General features: G+C 33.7%; 1 protein-coding gene across 2 annotated transcripts in view; it reads left to right on the top strand.

The window, feature by feature from the left end:
* LOC136033173 (uncharacterized) overlaps positions 1 to 13,417 on the top strand; it is a 55,860-nt gene that overhangs the window by 18,895 nt on the left and 23,548 nt on the right. The window contains exons 1-3 of one of the 2 annotated variants that reach the window (XM_065713864.1): positions 285 to 421; positions 9,587 to 9,848; positions 12,523 to 12,797. In XM_065713864.1, the coding sequence (XP_065569936.1) occupies positions 9,595 to 9,848; positions 12,523 to 12,797 (529 nt within the window). In that variant the 5' untranslated portion in view covers positions 285 to 421; positions 9,587 to 9,594. Of the gene's footprint in view, positions 1 to 284; positions 422 to 9,586; positions 9,849 to 12,522; positions 12,798 to 13,417 lie in introns of those variants that run through there. The other variant, XM_065713865.1, reaches the window with a different exon arrangement.

The following is a 13,417-nucleotide window of genomic DNA, read 5'->3' as shown; positions in this document are numbered from 1 at the left end:
TTTAAACTGATTATTTCACCAATTCCACAAAAATTACAATTCTGTTACTATTGCTTACTTTTAAAGCAGTTATCAAGATACTAATAAGAAAATTTAACAAGCCGAATAATGTCAAATATTTTGGGTTTCTTGCCTTCCCTTATCTGAACCCTTGGGTTAACGTTGTGCTAAAAACTGAGCCGAATGCCAATAGCTTTTCAGATTCATTAGGTAATGCAGTGGGAAGCACGTAAGCCTACTAAAGATTAAACAGCTTCAAATATTTTCCCTAATTTATTGGCAAACTGGTCCCAAAATAAGCGAAGTCGGGTAGCCTTGCGTTTTTATACTGCATTTCTAGTTTGGATTAACAGTTGTTCACGTTGTTTATAAATTTATTTGTGTTGAACCTCCTGAAAAGCAGCTGTTTCGGGCCTTTAAGGTACTATTTTTTGCTGTTGCATGCTTCACAAAAAACGTTGGGCAACAATGGAGTTTATGTCCTGCTTTGAACTAAACTCTAAAATAGCAAAATCCTTTCTTCCTTTAGCTTCAAAAATTGGAATTTATTGGATAGTCCCTCCCAGTTAAACTCTATCCCTCAGTTTAACTGTATCCCGGCCTCCCTTCTCCCCTTATGCCTGGACATAGCCCTAGGCTTTGTCTAAAAAATTTACTGATTCAATTGTTGTTTTCTTTTCAAATTATCATTCTTTGACAGTACAAGTCATCCTTTGATGATAAGAACAAAAACAATGTAAACCAACCGTAAACAGACATTATTCAGCAAAAAATACCTCCCAAAAAGTACCTTCAAATTCTAGAGGCGGTGGCGAAAAATTTAAGGTCACAGACCGCCCCTGTTCATTCCCCAATTCATGCTGCTGTCTCCAAAAACAATATATTTGGGCTCTATAGCTTTTGGGTTTTACAAAAAGTGATTAGGCTAGTATTCGGTAGACTTATAAGGATATATTTTGGGAGGGGATCGATTTCAGACCATCTAAATTCTGAAGAATCTCCGAAAGTGAGGAAATTGTATAACAATGCATAGCATATTATTAAGAAACTCGTAAATAAATTATTAAGAAATTATTAAGAAATGTATTTCAAAAACTGACTGGTGAAAAAAAAATCCATATAACACTGATTCAAGAATGCTAACTATTATTTTGGTTTGTCTTAACAGTAAAAGCTTATTGCGAAGCCTGAAACCCCTCTAAAACGACGTCACATCAAAACGAAAAGTATACCATGAGAATCGGCGTAGTTGAAAACCTTGTACGAGGAAATTACAGCCGACTCCACCCTGATCAACAAGGAAATTCACTTTTGAATGTGTAACACATATCTGTCTCCCGTTTTTTTTCTTCTTTTTTTTCAGGGCTAGCGGTTTACCAGAACATCATAGAGAGATGTTTAATGACTCGTTCTAAAGCTATTTCTTATATATGCCTGCTTTTTATAAATTCCATCATCTGCAAGTGCCATATGGAGCTTAAAATGGCACTTTTGTGCCATTTCTCAAGAGGTGGGGCTAGTTGGCTACCAAAGCATCATAGACAGATGTTTCAAACAAACACAAAGCAGAAACAATAGGGAAATTCTTTTCCCTATTCCACTGTCTTGAAAAGAATTTCCCTATTGTTTCTACTTTGTACTTGTTTGTTATGGAAGGGCAGTGTGGTCTAAATTTAAACTTTCCTTCCCCAACGCTTGAAGAAAAAATGTTCGAAAACTCTCAAATTTTGCTCTCTTCTCTAAATTTAGACTTTCTTTCCCCAGTGCTTCAAGAACAATTATTTGAATACTCTCGAATCTTGCTCTCTTCTCTAAATTTAGATTTTCTTTCTCAAATGCTTCAAGAACAAATGTATGAATACTCTCGATTCTTGCTCTCTTCTCTAAATTTACGTTTTCTTTCCTCAATGCTTCAAGAACAAATGTTTGAGTTTTCTCAAACCTTGCTCTATTTTCTATATATTTCGACTTTCTTTCCCCACACGCTTTAAGAAAAAATGTTTGATTACTCTCAAACTTTGCTCTCTTCTCTGGATTTAGAGTTTCTTTCCTCAATGCTTTAAGAACAAATGTTTGAGTTATCTCAGACCTTGTTCTCTTCTCTAAATTTAGACATTCCCCCCCCCCAATGCTTCAACAATAACTGTTTGTATTCTTTCCAATCTTGCTCTCTTCTCTAAATTTAGACTCTTTTCCTCAACACTCGAAGAAAAAATATTTGGATACTCTCGAATCTTGCTCTCTTTTCTAAATTTAGACTTTCTTTTCCAAATTCTTCAAGAAGAGACGTTTGATTACTCTCAAACCTTGCTCTCTTCTCTAAATTTTGACTTTCTTTCCCCAATGCTTCAAGAAAATGATTACTCTCAAACCTTGCTCTCTTCCCTAAATTTAGACTTTTTTTCCCCAATGCTTCAAGAACAAATGTTTAAATACTTTCGAATCTTGCTCTCTTCTCTAAATTTAGACTTTTTTCCCCAACACTTCAAGAAAAAATGTTTGGATACTCTCGAATCTTGCTATCTTTTCTAAATTTAGACTTTCTTTTCCCAATTCTTCAAGAACAGACGTTTGATTACTCTCAAACCTTGCTCTCTTCTCTAAATTTGGACTTTCTTTCCCCAATGCTTCAAGAAAATGATTACTCTCAAACCTTGCTCTCTTCTCTAAATTTAGATTTTTCTTTCCCCAATGCTTCAAGAACAAATGTTTGAATACTTTCGAATCTTGCTCTCTTCTCTAAATTTAGACTTTTTCCCCCAACACTTCAATATAAAATGTTTGGATACTCTCGAATCTTGCTATCTTTTCTAAATTTAGACTTTCTTTTCCCAGTTCTTCAAGAACAGACGTTTGATTACTCTCAAACCTTGCTCTCTTCTCTAATATATGACTTTCTTTCCCCAATGCTTCAAGAAAATGATTACTCTCAAACCTTGCTCTCTTCTCTAAATTTGGATTTTTCTTTCCCCAATGCTTCAAGAACAAATGATTACTCTCAAACCCTACTCTCTTCTCTAAATTTAGACTTTCTTTCCTCAACGCTTCAAGCAAAAATGTTTGAATACTCTCGAATCTTGCTCTCTTCTCTAAATTTAGACTTTCTTCTCTCTATGCTTCAAGAACAAATGTTTGATTACTCTCAAACCCTGCTCTCTTCTCTAAATTTAGACTTTCTTTCCTCAACGCTTCAAGCAAAAATGTTTGAATACTCTCGAATCTTGCTCTCTTTTCTAAATTTAGACTTTCTTCTCCCTATGCTTAAAGAACATATGTTTGATTACTCTCAAACCCTGCTCTCTTCTCTAAATTTAGACTTTCTCTCCCCAATGCTTCAAGAGCAAATTTTTGAATGACCTCAAAATTTGACTTTCTTTCCCCAACGCTTCAAGAACAATTGTTTGAGTACGAGAACAATGTGAATAAAAAGCTTCAGGTTTTTATTAGAATTCATCAGTAATGAGATGACATTACTCATATTTGTTTTAATCAATAGAACTGCCATTTAGAATGTTATGAAAAGCAATCGGTCAATATATGGTAATATATATGGTAATATATCAACATATATGGTAATTTTGTCGCTATTCTGTTTTGGCATACTCCATTTTAAGATACTCCAAGTAAAGCACTACTCGTACTTTTTCATAAAAATTAGAGTTAGAAGGGTTAGGGTATATCCCTTACATACAGGACAATTTTTGTCTTTTTCAAATCGTAGTATCGGTGTTTATTTCATCTCAAAATCCTTTTCTTTCAATAGAATTTTAGCAAAAGTTGGCGTGTCCACCATTTGGGAAATATGTAGCGATGGTAGTTTTTTCTTGGACGTCTACACTGGACAATTAAGTTTTCAATGAACGACCTTAGAGGTCTTTAAATACCCGTTCTGTGAATGGAATTTACTTTCATTTGAAAAAAGAACCTGTATTTTAAACAAGCTGATCATCCAGTTTTTAACCGTTTGGATTCCGCTTTCGCTTAACTGGCTCGCCTAGATTGAATCTACAATATTGACCGTTCCTTTTGTATTTATTCAACTGAAAGTAAGGAGCAACATTAAAACTTAAAACGAACATAGATTATTGCGAACATGAAGGGGGTTCGCCCCCTCCTCAATACCTAGCTCTTTACGCTAAAGTTTTTTATTACTTTTAAAAAGGCATCTTATTTTTCTAATTAAACGACCCTCGTGTTTCGGAGTCACTTTTAAGGAATTGAGACAAAAGTCAGACTTCAATGTAAAGAGCGAGATATTGAGGAGGGGGAAACCCCCCTATACGTAACAATTTTTTTTATATAATTTCCGAGAGTTTTTTAAATAATGCCAGGAAATCTGGCCCCATCTCCACGGAGAAATCCCCTTTCCACGGAAATATCCTCTAGTCAATTCAATCCCAGTGACTTCGTGCGTAAAATTGAGACGGAAAAGAGAAAGCGAGACACATGAAAAGAATCTTGTATAAGAATTATAGCAAAGCTCCGCAGTGCATAATTTCCCCTGACAAGTTCACTCCCTGGAAACTTCTCTCCCCATGGAGAATTCCCCTGTGGGAAAACCCCCAGCACAAAATTTGCCCCTGTCGAAAATGTACGCTTGCATCCCAATAACAAATGCTATTGTAAATAATGGGCAAATTTTATAACTTAGACCTTTCTCCTGGGCTGTGTGTGTGAGGGGGGTCATGTATAGGCCTTTCAACTGTGATGAACAAAATTGGTGTCTCAAAATTTTGATTGCGCGATTTTGGTAAAAAAGGGTAAGGGAGGGGGCCTAGTTGCCCTCCAATTTTTTGGTCACTTAAAAAGGGCACTAGAAATTTTAATTTCTGTTCGAATGAGCCCTCTTCTGATATTATAGGATGACTGGGTCGATACGATCACCCCTGAAAATAAAGGAAAAAAAGTAAACACTCATCTGTGATCTTTCTTCAGGAAAAAAAAAATACAATATTCAACATTTTTGCAGATAGGAGCTTGAAACCTATACATTAGGGTTCCCACTTTACTATTAGGGTTGTTCCCCCTTTTTACTTAAATCAGGAAAATTTTCTCAGGCTCATAACCTTTGTGTTGGGTAAAGCGAAACTCAACGAATTTTTATATTTGAAATCAGCATTTACCTTTTTATGAGTTGAGCAGAGCTCAACTTTCAAGTGTAAACTTCATGATTGACCAATCAGTGTGAAGATTTATGGCAAACTGTTTTAAAATTTGAAAAATGGAAGCTCGGAATTGAATTTTTTCAAATATATTTGACGACCTTTTTAAAGGATTACTAAATCATTAAAAAATTCAAAGCTAAATGTTCCCATTTCAACTTTTATTAGTTGTTACCCTTTTCTTTAGTACAAGAAGAACATAAAAAGAAGAAGCAAACAAATGTTGGTCACAAACTTTGACTGTTTTTTCATCAACAGGTGGGCCGACGATGTATCTCATGCATTACTTATAGAGATTTTAACTTTAGATAGGTTGAATCTACCCAAATTAAGATGAGGCAAGATTTATTCATCATAATATAGGCACACAATATTACATTTTACTATTCACCCAAAGGCTCATTGGTCTGTTAAGAAGGGGCAAGGCAAACGAATCGCTTACTCAGAGAAGAAAAATTAAAATAATTACTTATTCAAAGAGAGAAGAGCAAAAAGGAGAAGAAAAGAAAATGTAAATAAAATAAAAACTATAAAAAACAAAACTCAATAGATTGAACAGACTAAATTAAATAATTAGATTAAATAGGCTCCAATAAAATAATAATAAATATATAAGAAAAATAAATAATTGAATAAACAAAACAACTTCTAAGAAGCCAAAGAATTATCAAAAATTTTTTGAACAAACCAAATGAGTGGCACCTTCGAGCGATTCAGGCAACATATTCCATTCAATGAAGGATTAAAAGGATTAATAACTATTTGAGGATTAAAAACTGACCTTACACAAGGAGTACAAGGAACTTGAATATGATTTTTTGTATTGTAAAGATTACAATTATTCCGATTGGAGTTAAAAATGGTAGGAAACTTATGGGTTGTGGGAGGTTACCATGAAGCTGAGGAAAAATATTTTTTCTTAATTTATGGTTAAGAAATTATTCTTAACCATAACCATTCTTGAGCATTCTTAACCGGTTGTTTCTCTCTATGCAACGGAGAATTTTAAGCTATGATAAATATTCTGAAGCGAGTTTGTAATTTTAATACTATCAAGATTGCTTCACTCGAGCTTGTCTAAAAAAATAATCTTGAAATGTCCTTTTCAGATCCATGTTGCGTGAAACACAATTAAGCAACAATCCTAAAATACTTTGGTTTTATACAATTAAAAGTGCCCTTAAATAGTTTGATTTTACTGAACCTAAACTCCTACATTATTTTGTGTTTTCTGCTAAGCGCTAGTTCTCTATAATCCTACAAATATAGGATTGTAGGATTAAAACTTGTCTTGTCGATATATGTTAGATACGCTGTGAAATAATAATTTTGTTCTTTAAGTTTCAACTTCGCACTTAACTTCCTTCAGAATAATTTTTTTTTTTATTAAATTAAAATAATCCAGTACCTATTCATGCAATACATCTTTGACAAAATACTAACGAAACATAGAAAGAGGAAAATAGATGTTAGAGTAAAAGAAACTTGTGACGAGGCAAGAAGAGCTAAGAGCCAAGAGCTCATATGGTATGAGCTCTACCAAAATTCTAAGAATCAATATATTGATTTAAAAGGAAAATCAGAGGCTTATTGCCGGTCGGGATTTAAAATAAGAGCTCTGAGTAACGATGTCCTTCTAAATATCAAAATTCATTAAGATCCGACCACCCACTCGTAAGTTATAAATACCTCACTTTTTCTAATTTTTTCCTCTTTCTTTAGCCCCCCAGATGGTCGAAACTGGGAAATGACTTTATCAAGTCAATTTGTGCAGCTCCCTGACACGCCTACCAATTTTCATCATCCTAGCACGTCCAGAAGCACCAAACTCGCCAAATCACTGAACCCCTTCCCTCGACTCCCCCATAGAGGGTGAATCCAGTACGGTTACGTCAATCACGTATCTAGGACATTTGCTTATTCTATCATCCAAGACACGATATCCTTCAACATCAAATTTCATTAAAGTCTGATCAACCGTTCGTAAGTTTAAAATACTTCATTTTTACCGAATTAATCGGCCCCCCACTCCCCTCCCCAGATGGTTAAATCGGGAAAACGACCATTTCTAATTTAATTTGGCCCAGTTCCTGATACGCCTGCCAAATTTCATCGTCCTAGCTTACCTGGAAGTTCCTAAAGTAGCAAAACCGGAACCGACAGACAGACAGACAGACCGACAGAATTTGCAATTGCTATATGTCACTTGGTTAATACCGGGTGCCATAAAAAAGGCAACTCAGTATTAAACTAATCGATTGGCTGGTACAATGCGCACGCAGGCTGGTTTACAAGAGAAACATTAGCTGTATATATCAAACAGTTCGTGGTAACGAACTATAGTAAAGAGCGACCTGGCTCAATAGTAACCGAAACTCTAAAAAATAAAATTTTGATACCAATAGTTACATCAAAAGAATCGCATCTTAATGCTGATTTTAAATATATAAGTTTCATCAAGTTTAGTCTTATCGATCAAAAGTTACAAGCCTTAGAAAATTTACCTTATCTTAGAAAATAGGGGTTAAACACGCTAAAAGTCATACAATCTTAACGAAAATTGCACCATCAGATTCAGCGTTTCAGAAAACCCTGTTTTCATGTGGAATTTCGCATTTTTGGCCAGAAGACAGATCACGGATGCGTGTTTATTTGTTTTTTTTCCTGGGATGATCGTATCGACTCAATGGTCCTAGGATGTCGCTAGAGGACTCATTCTAAATTTGGCTAGTGTTTACATATAGTAATGGTTATTGGGAAGTGTACAGACGTTTTCACAGGGATTTTTGTGGTTTAGGGGGGAGGAAGTTGAAGGGGGTTACGATCAAAAGTTACGAGCCTTAGAAAATTTACCTTATTTTAGAAAATATTTAGTTACGCAGAGGATCTGTCCATGAAGGAATTTGACATTTGGGAAGAGAATTTCAATGAAAGGGGCGCAGGATTTTTTAGCATTATTTAAAATATAATGAAAAATAAATATGAAAGGTTTTTTCAACTGAAAGTAAGGAGCAGCATTAAAACTTAAAACGAATAGAAAGTAAAGAGCGTAAAGAGCGAGGTATTGACGAAGGGGTGAACCCCCTCATATACGTAATAAAAACATACGAATATAGAAGTTCGCTACGTAAGTCAATTCGTAAGTTAAGTATATTTTTACTAATGAAAACGTTCGTTAGTAATTAAAAGTTCTAGTTGCCTTTTTAAGTAATAGAAAAATTGGAGGACAACTAGGCCTCCTCTCCCGCTACTTTTTTCTCAAAATCTTCCGATTAAAACTATGAGAAAGTCATTTAGCCAAAAAAAAAGATTAATATGTAAATTTAGTTTTAATTATTTATGTGTGGAGAGTCAAAATCAAAACATGCATTAATTCAAAAACGTTCAGAAATTAATTAAAAAAACAAGTTTTTTTTAACTGAAAGTAAGGAGCGACATTAAAACTTAAAACGAGCAGAAGTTATTCCGTATAGTAAAGGAATTAATTCCTCCTCAATACCTCGCTCTTTACGCTAAAGTTTTTTTATGGTTTTAAAAAGTAGAGTTATGACAAAGAGTCAAACTTAAGCGTAAAGAGTGAGGTGTTGAGCAGGAGACAACCCCTTTACTATACGGAATAATTTCTGTTCGTTTTAACTTTTAATGTCGCTCCTTACTTTCAGTTAATATATATATATATATATATATATATATATATATATATATATATATATATATATATATATATATATATATATATATATATATATACTATATATATATATATATATATATATATATATATATATATATATATATATATATATATATATATATATATATATATATATATATATATATATATATATATATATATATATATATATATATGGTAAATGCTGTGAAAATTTAAAAGTACAATAGCCAAGGTTCAAAGTGTTTTTATTTTTTTTTTTTTAAGAAAGAGAAAGTTTGCAAGAATATGAAGATAAATCTTCATAATAATGGTAGATGGAAATAAGCTTACCTAAGCTATGGAGGTTTATTTGACCTGGCATCCATAGTATAGATAAGCTTATTACCATCTACCATTATTATGTATAAGAGCTAGGTTGGCCTCAGAGAATATATTCGCTAAATCTTCATAGTACTTGTAATATTAGAAAACTGGAAGCTAGGCAGTGGTCAAATATAGCTCTGAAATGAGGATGCCAAAAGTCATATTTTTTGGCCATCTGTGTGGCCAAACGAAAAACAAAAAGGCCAAAAGAAAAGCAGGAAGTTGGAGGTCTGTGGGACGGTGTGAAGAGTGAAGCTTTGATTAGATTTGGGGGGAGGAGCACGCTCAGCTGTATCTGCCTCAAAAGAAGGGTGCTCCAGTGAGTTTTAGAGGTAGTGGTGGTTGCCTCTTGGTCAGTCTAAATATATATTTTTCCTTTTTTCAGGCAAGAACATGAAGTTTTTGCTTGTATTTTTTGTAAGCATAATATGTTCTGGTGAGGGTCAAGAGCCTCGACTGTTCTTTCGCCGAAGGGCATTCATCACAGTAAGTCGGTATGCACATTTATCAATAACAACAACTCTACAGCCTGTCTGCTTTGAGGTTGTTGAGCCTTTAAATGAGTGCGGACGAAAAAAGAGGCAAGATGGATTCTTAGTAGACCCCGCTGAAGAGAAACATGATATTTTCCCAAGCCCCGTGACTACGTAAGTAGACTTTTAGATGTTGTATAATCTTAGATTTAGGTTTTCCACCCCTAGTTTTCCATTTCTAGAGATTTTTTGTATTGTCTAATTAAAAATAAAACTAAATCAATACATAAATCACTAGATTTTGCAGAAAATCACTAAATACACCAAAAATCACTAAAATTATGCCTTTCGTGAAAGAGTAGGGCTAAATCAGAAGGTAATATTCTTGAACTTAGTCATGGTACAGTCCAAGAAGACCACCTTGTAGATTTAAATATTAATATTTCTGATAATAATAAATTAGTTTTAAGAATATAAAAATGAAGCGAATGATTTCGATTTTGAAGTAATTTATTTCCCGTTCCCAGAAATAATATACATATAAACATCACTTACTCAGCCTTTTACTCACAACTATTTACATATGCCAGAATTTGCAGAAACAGATTTTGAAAATAGATGTCAAACTCTAAGTCATCTATGATCTTAGGAAGTTTTTCCGCCAATAAAATAACTTGGCAACATAAAAATCTAGTTTTCAACATAAAGAACTCTTAGGTAAATGAGCAAAAAGTTATCAAAAAATATTGAAGGCTATTTTAATGTAATCTCTTCTTTTTTTTGGGGGGGGGGGATTTGTTATATATATATATAAGGTTTCTGAGCCAGCTTAAAGGGCTTTTATTTTATATTTCGTTACAGAAACCAATAAAGCACTTTATTGTGCTCCGATTTGTGAAACGTGAGATTGTTATAGATTTGTTTTTTTGGTGACATTCGTTTCCTTGATTCCAACAAGGATAGATCTACCCTCATTCAGTGTTTATTTTTTCTTATGATTGTACTAATAAACATTCATTTCCCAAGCTGTACCTATCACGGGGATACTATAAACAGCTTATGGTAGAAACGCCACTTTACTTGGGTAAGGAATTTTTAATGCGCCGAAACTCATATAGGCAAGTGTGTATTCCTCTGAGGTGCCTTTGCGGGAGGTGATCACTTGGGAATATTTCATTAGATTTGAGGTTTTTTTACTTTTAAATTTATGATGGCTTACGTTTACTAATAACAATGTTGCATGTCCATTGACCCTTCATTATAGTTGATTGTTTGGTTATCCTGTTTTGTTCTAGGTGACTCAATAGGTGAGTAAGGACAATGCCTCGTTCAAGTGCTCATTTGTCTTAATCGCTAAAGAAGGAACACATCTTTTTTTTCACAGAATAACCAAAACACTATGTGCATACAGGATATCAAAATACTATATCTCTAAAGTCTCTGGGACGAAAATTAACGGCTTAAGAAACCAAATTGAAACTTTCAGGAGATATTGGAGTGCGGGGGGGGGGTTGTCGTTTAGTTTTTAACAAGATAAGAAAAAGATCAAACAAATACAAAGTAGAAACAATAGGGAAAATCTTTTCAAGACAGTGGAAATCAGTTCTGTCAATATTTCGGCCCTATGTCCAAGGGCCGTCTTCAGCACAATACGATAATGAGAGAGAAAATATGTATATATAAATAAACTTACATTAAATTGTGAGAATTAAAACTAAATAATGTTTTTTAAAAACTTTTTTAAAAACAGCCCTAGCATCCTTCCTTCAACGAAGTTCAACCAGGACTCTGATTTCCACTGTCTTGAAAAAATTTTCCCTATTGTTTCTACTTTGTATTTATTTGTTATAGAAAGGCAGCGTGGTCTTCGTCGCCATTTTTGAGAAAAAGATAAGCGTAAAGAAGAAAAAAACGATGATAATTTCAGCCGGTGAAAGTAGTAGATTTTAAATTTGAATCTGGGGACCAAGGGGAGTTTATCAAGGATTCGGCTAAAATTCGGCTAATTTCGGCTAAAACATGTGGCTGTAATGATTCATTGATTTTTGGTGTGAAATACTTAATATTTTTATTAATCTCTTTTAATATTGTAGGCCAAGACGATAACATTAGTTGGAATTCTAGAACCAAGGGAACCACAGTCAAGAAACAAATCCTGTTACATTGATTCTTGGTATCATATTTTTAGCTTTGAATTTAAGCACCATAACAAAACTCTCTTTAAAATGAGCTCAAAATGTCTTTATTGAAGAAATAAGCAGTGATAACAAAACATATTACAATTATATTCTTATAATAGAATGGTCAATGAATATTCTTCTATATTAAAGGCTGTACAAGCATTGGGCTTCAGGATGGCTTCACCCCTGCAGAAGGTTTAAAATTATTTAGATTTATAAACTCTTTTAATAATTCACCCCTCCTCCTCTAAAAATTTATAGTAAAACTATCATTAAAAATTGTTGAAGATTTTTATACAAGACAATTATAACCAGTAATCCGTAAGCAAAAAACAAACAATAAAAACACTTTAATTAACCAATAAAAGAAATATCAATTAAAAAACCAAGAAAAAACTAATTGAAAAACCTTTTTTTTATAAATCTAGTCACATAAATAATTCAAATTTATCCCCAACAGAGATTACTATCAGTGAATGAATGAGACCAAAAACAAACAGAATTTACAAATGAATAACCTGGTCGAATTTAAAACAGACTGAAATTACAGCATACAGTAGTAGGGTTAATGCTCCACAAACATTCTAAAGACTAGAGCGTCTCTGGTCCTTAGAAGGCGTTTATTGACTCGAAAAGAATTGTTCTAATAACTAAGGGTATTGTTCTAGAATTCAACCCACTGCCGGGCCTGAGTTTCGATATTCTCCTCTTCTTCACAACGCCATCAATAATGTACAGGCATCCTTTAGAGGAACGCCATCTCTTCAAGCAAGCGTCAAAGAAAGACCTGAAGCTTATGGTAGATGGTTTTTGAAATTATTGTCCGTTCGAACGTCAACTACCACACGGTTATTCACCACAATAGCGACTGATACGCAAACAATAAAACTAGAGTGTACAGCACCAGGAGAGCCAGTACCGGAAAACACCTGTGATGTTTCAAGTAAGATATAGCTATATTCTAAAAAATAATGCTCATAAAATTCCTCCCTTTATTAGTTAGTGAGAGTTTCAAGTAAGATTTCAATCATAAAAAAATACTCATAAAATTTCTCACTTTTTTGATAAGTAAGAGTTTCAAGCAAGATTCAAATTATATTCTTGAAAAAAATGCTCATAAATTGCTCACTTCATTGACCGTTGGTCTTCCCACGGATAGAAAGATGTTAATCTCCTCTTCAACTTCCCCTTTGGGTACATTCGGCTGAGCATCATCTTGGGAAAACATTCTAATTCTATAATATGTTCATGACGCGCGCCACCTAATACAGCTCTATTACTTTTTTTATACTTTTTTTTAATCTAGGTATGTTCCTGCCTTAAGACTGAAACTTACTGACTTCCAAAGGCATATCCAGGAATATTTTTCATGGGGGGGGGGGGTCTTCCCCATCCCAAATGAAATAGGAAACAAAAGATTATATACTATATACGTTTCAACTCAGATAGAATTCCATTTAAATTTTCAAGTATATGGTGATATTAATGCTTTTTAGTAATTCCAAATTTATTAAATAAAACGTTTTCTTGCAACAGTTAGCCTAGTAGTTGACAAACTTCAAA

The sequence above is a fragment of the Artemia franciscana genome, chromosome 11 (genome assembly GCF_032884065.1).
Source record: "Artemia franciscana chromosome 11, ASM3288406v1, whole genome shotgun sequence".
In the NCBI taxonomy this organism is placed as follows: Eukaryota; Metazoa; Arthropoda; class Branchiopoda; order Anostraca; family Artemiidae; genus Artemia; species Artemia franciscana.
This window is presented reverse-complemented; position numbering and strand designations above follow the sequence as displayed.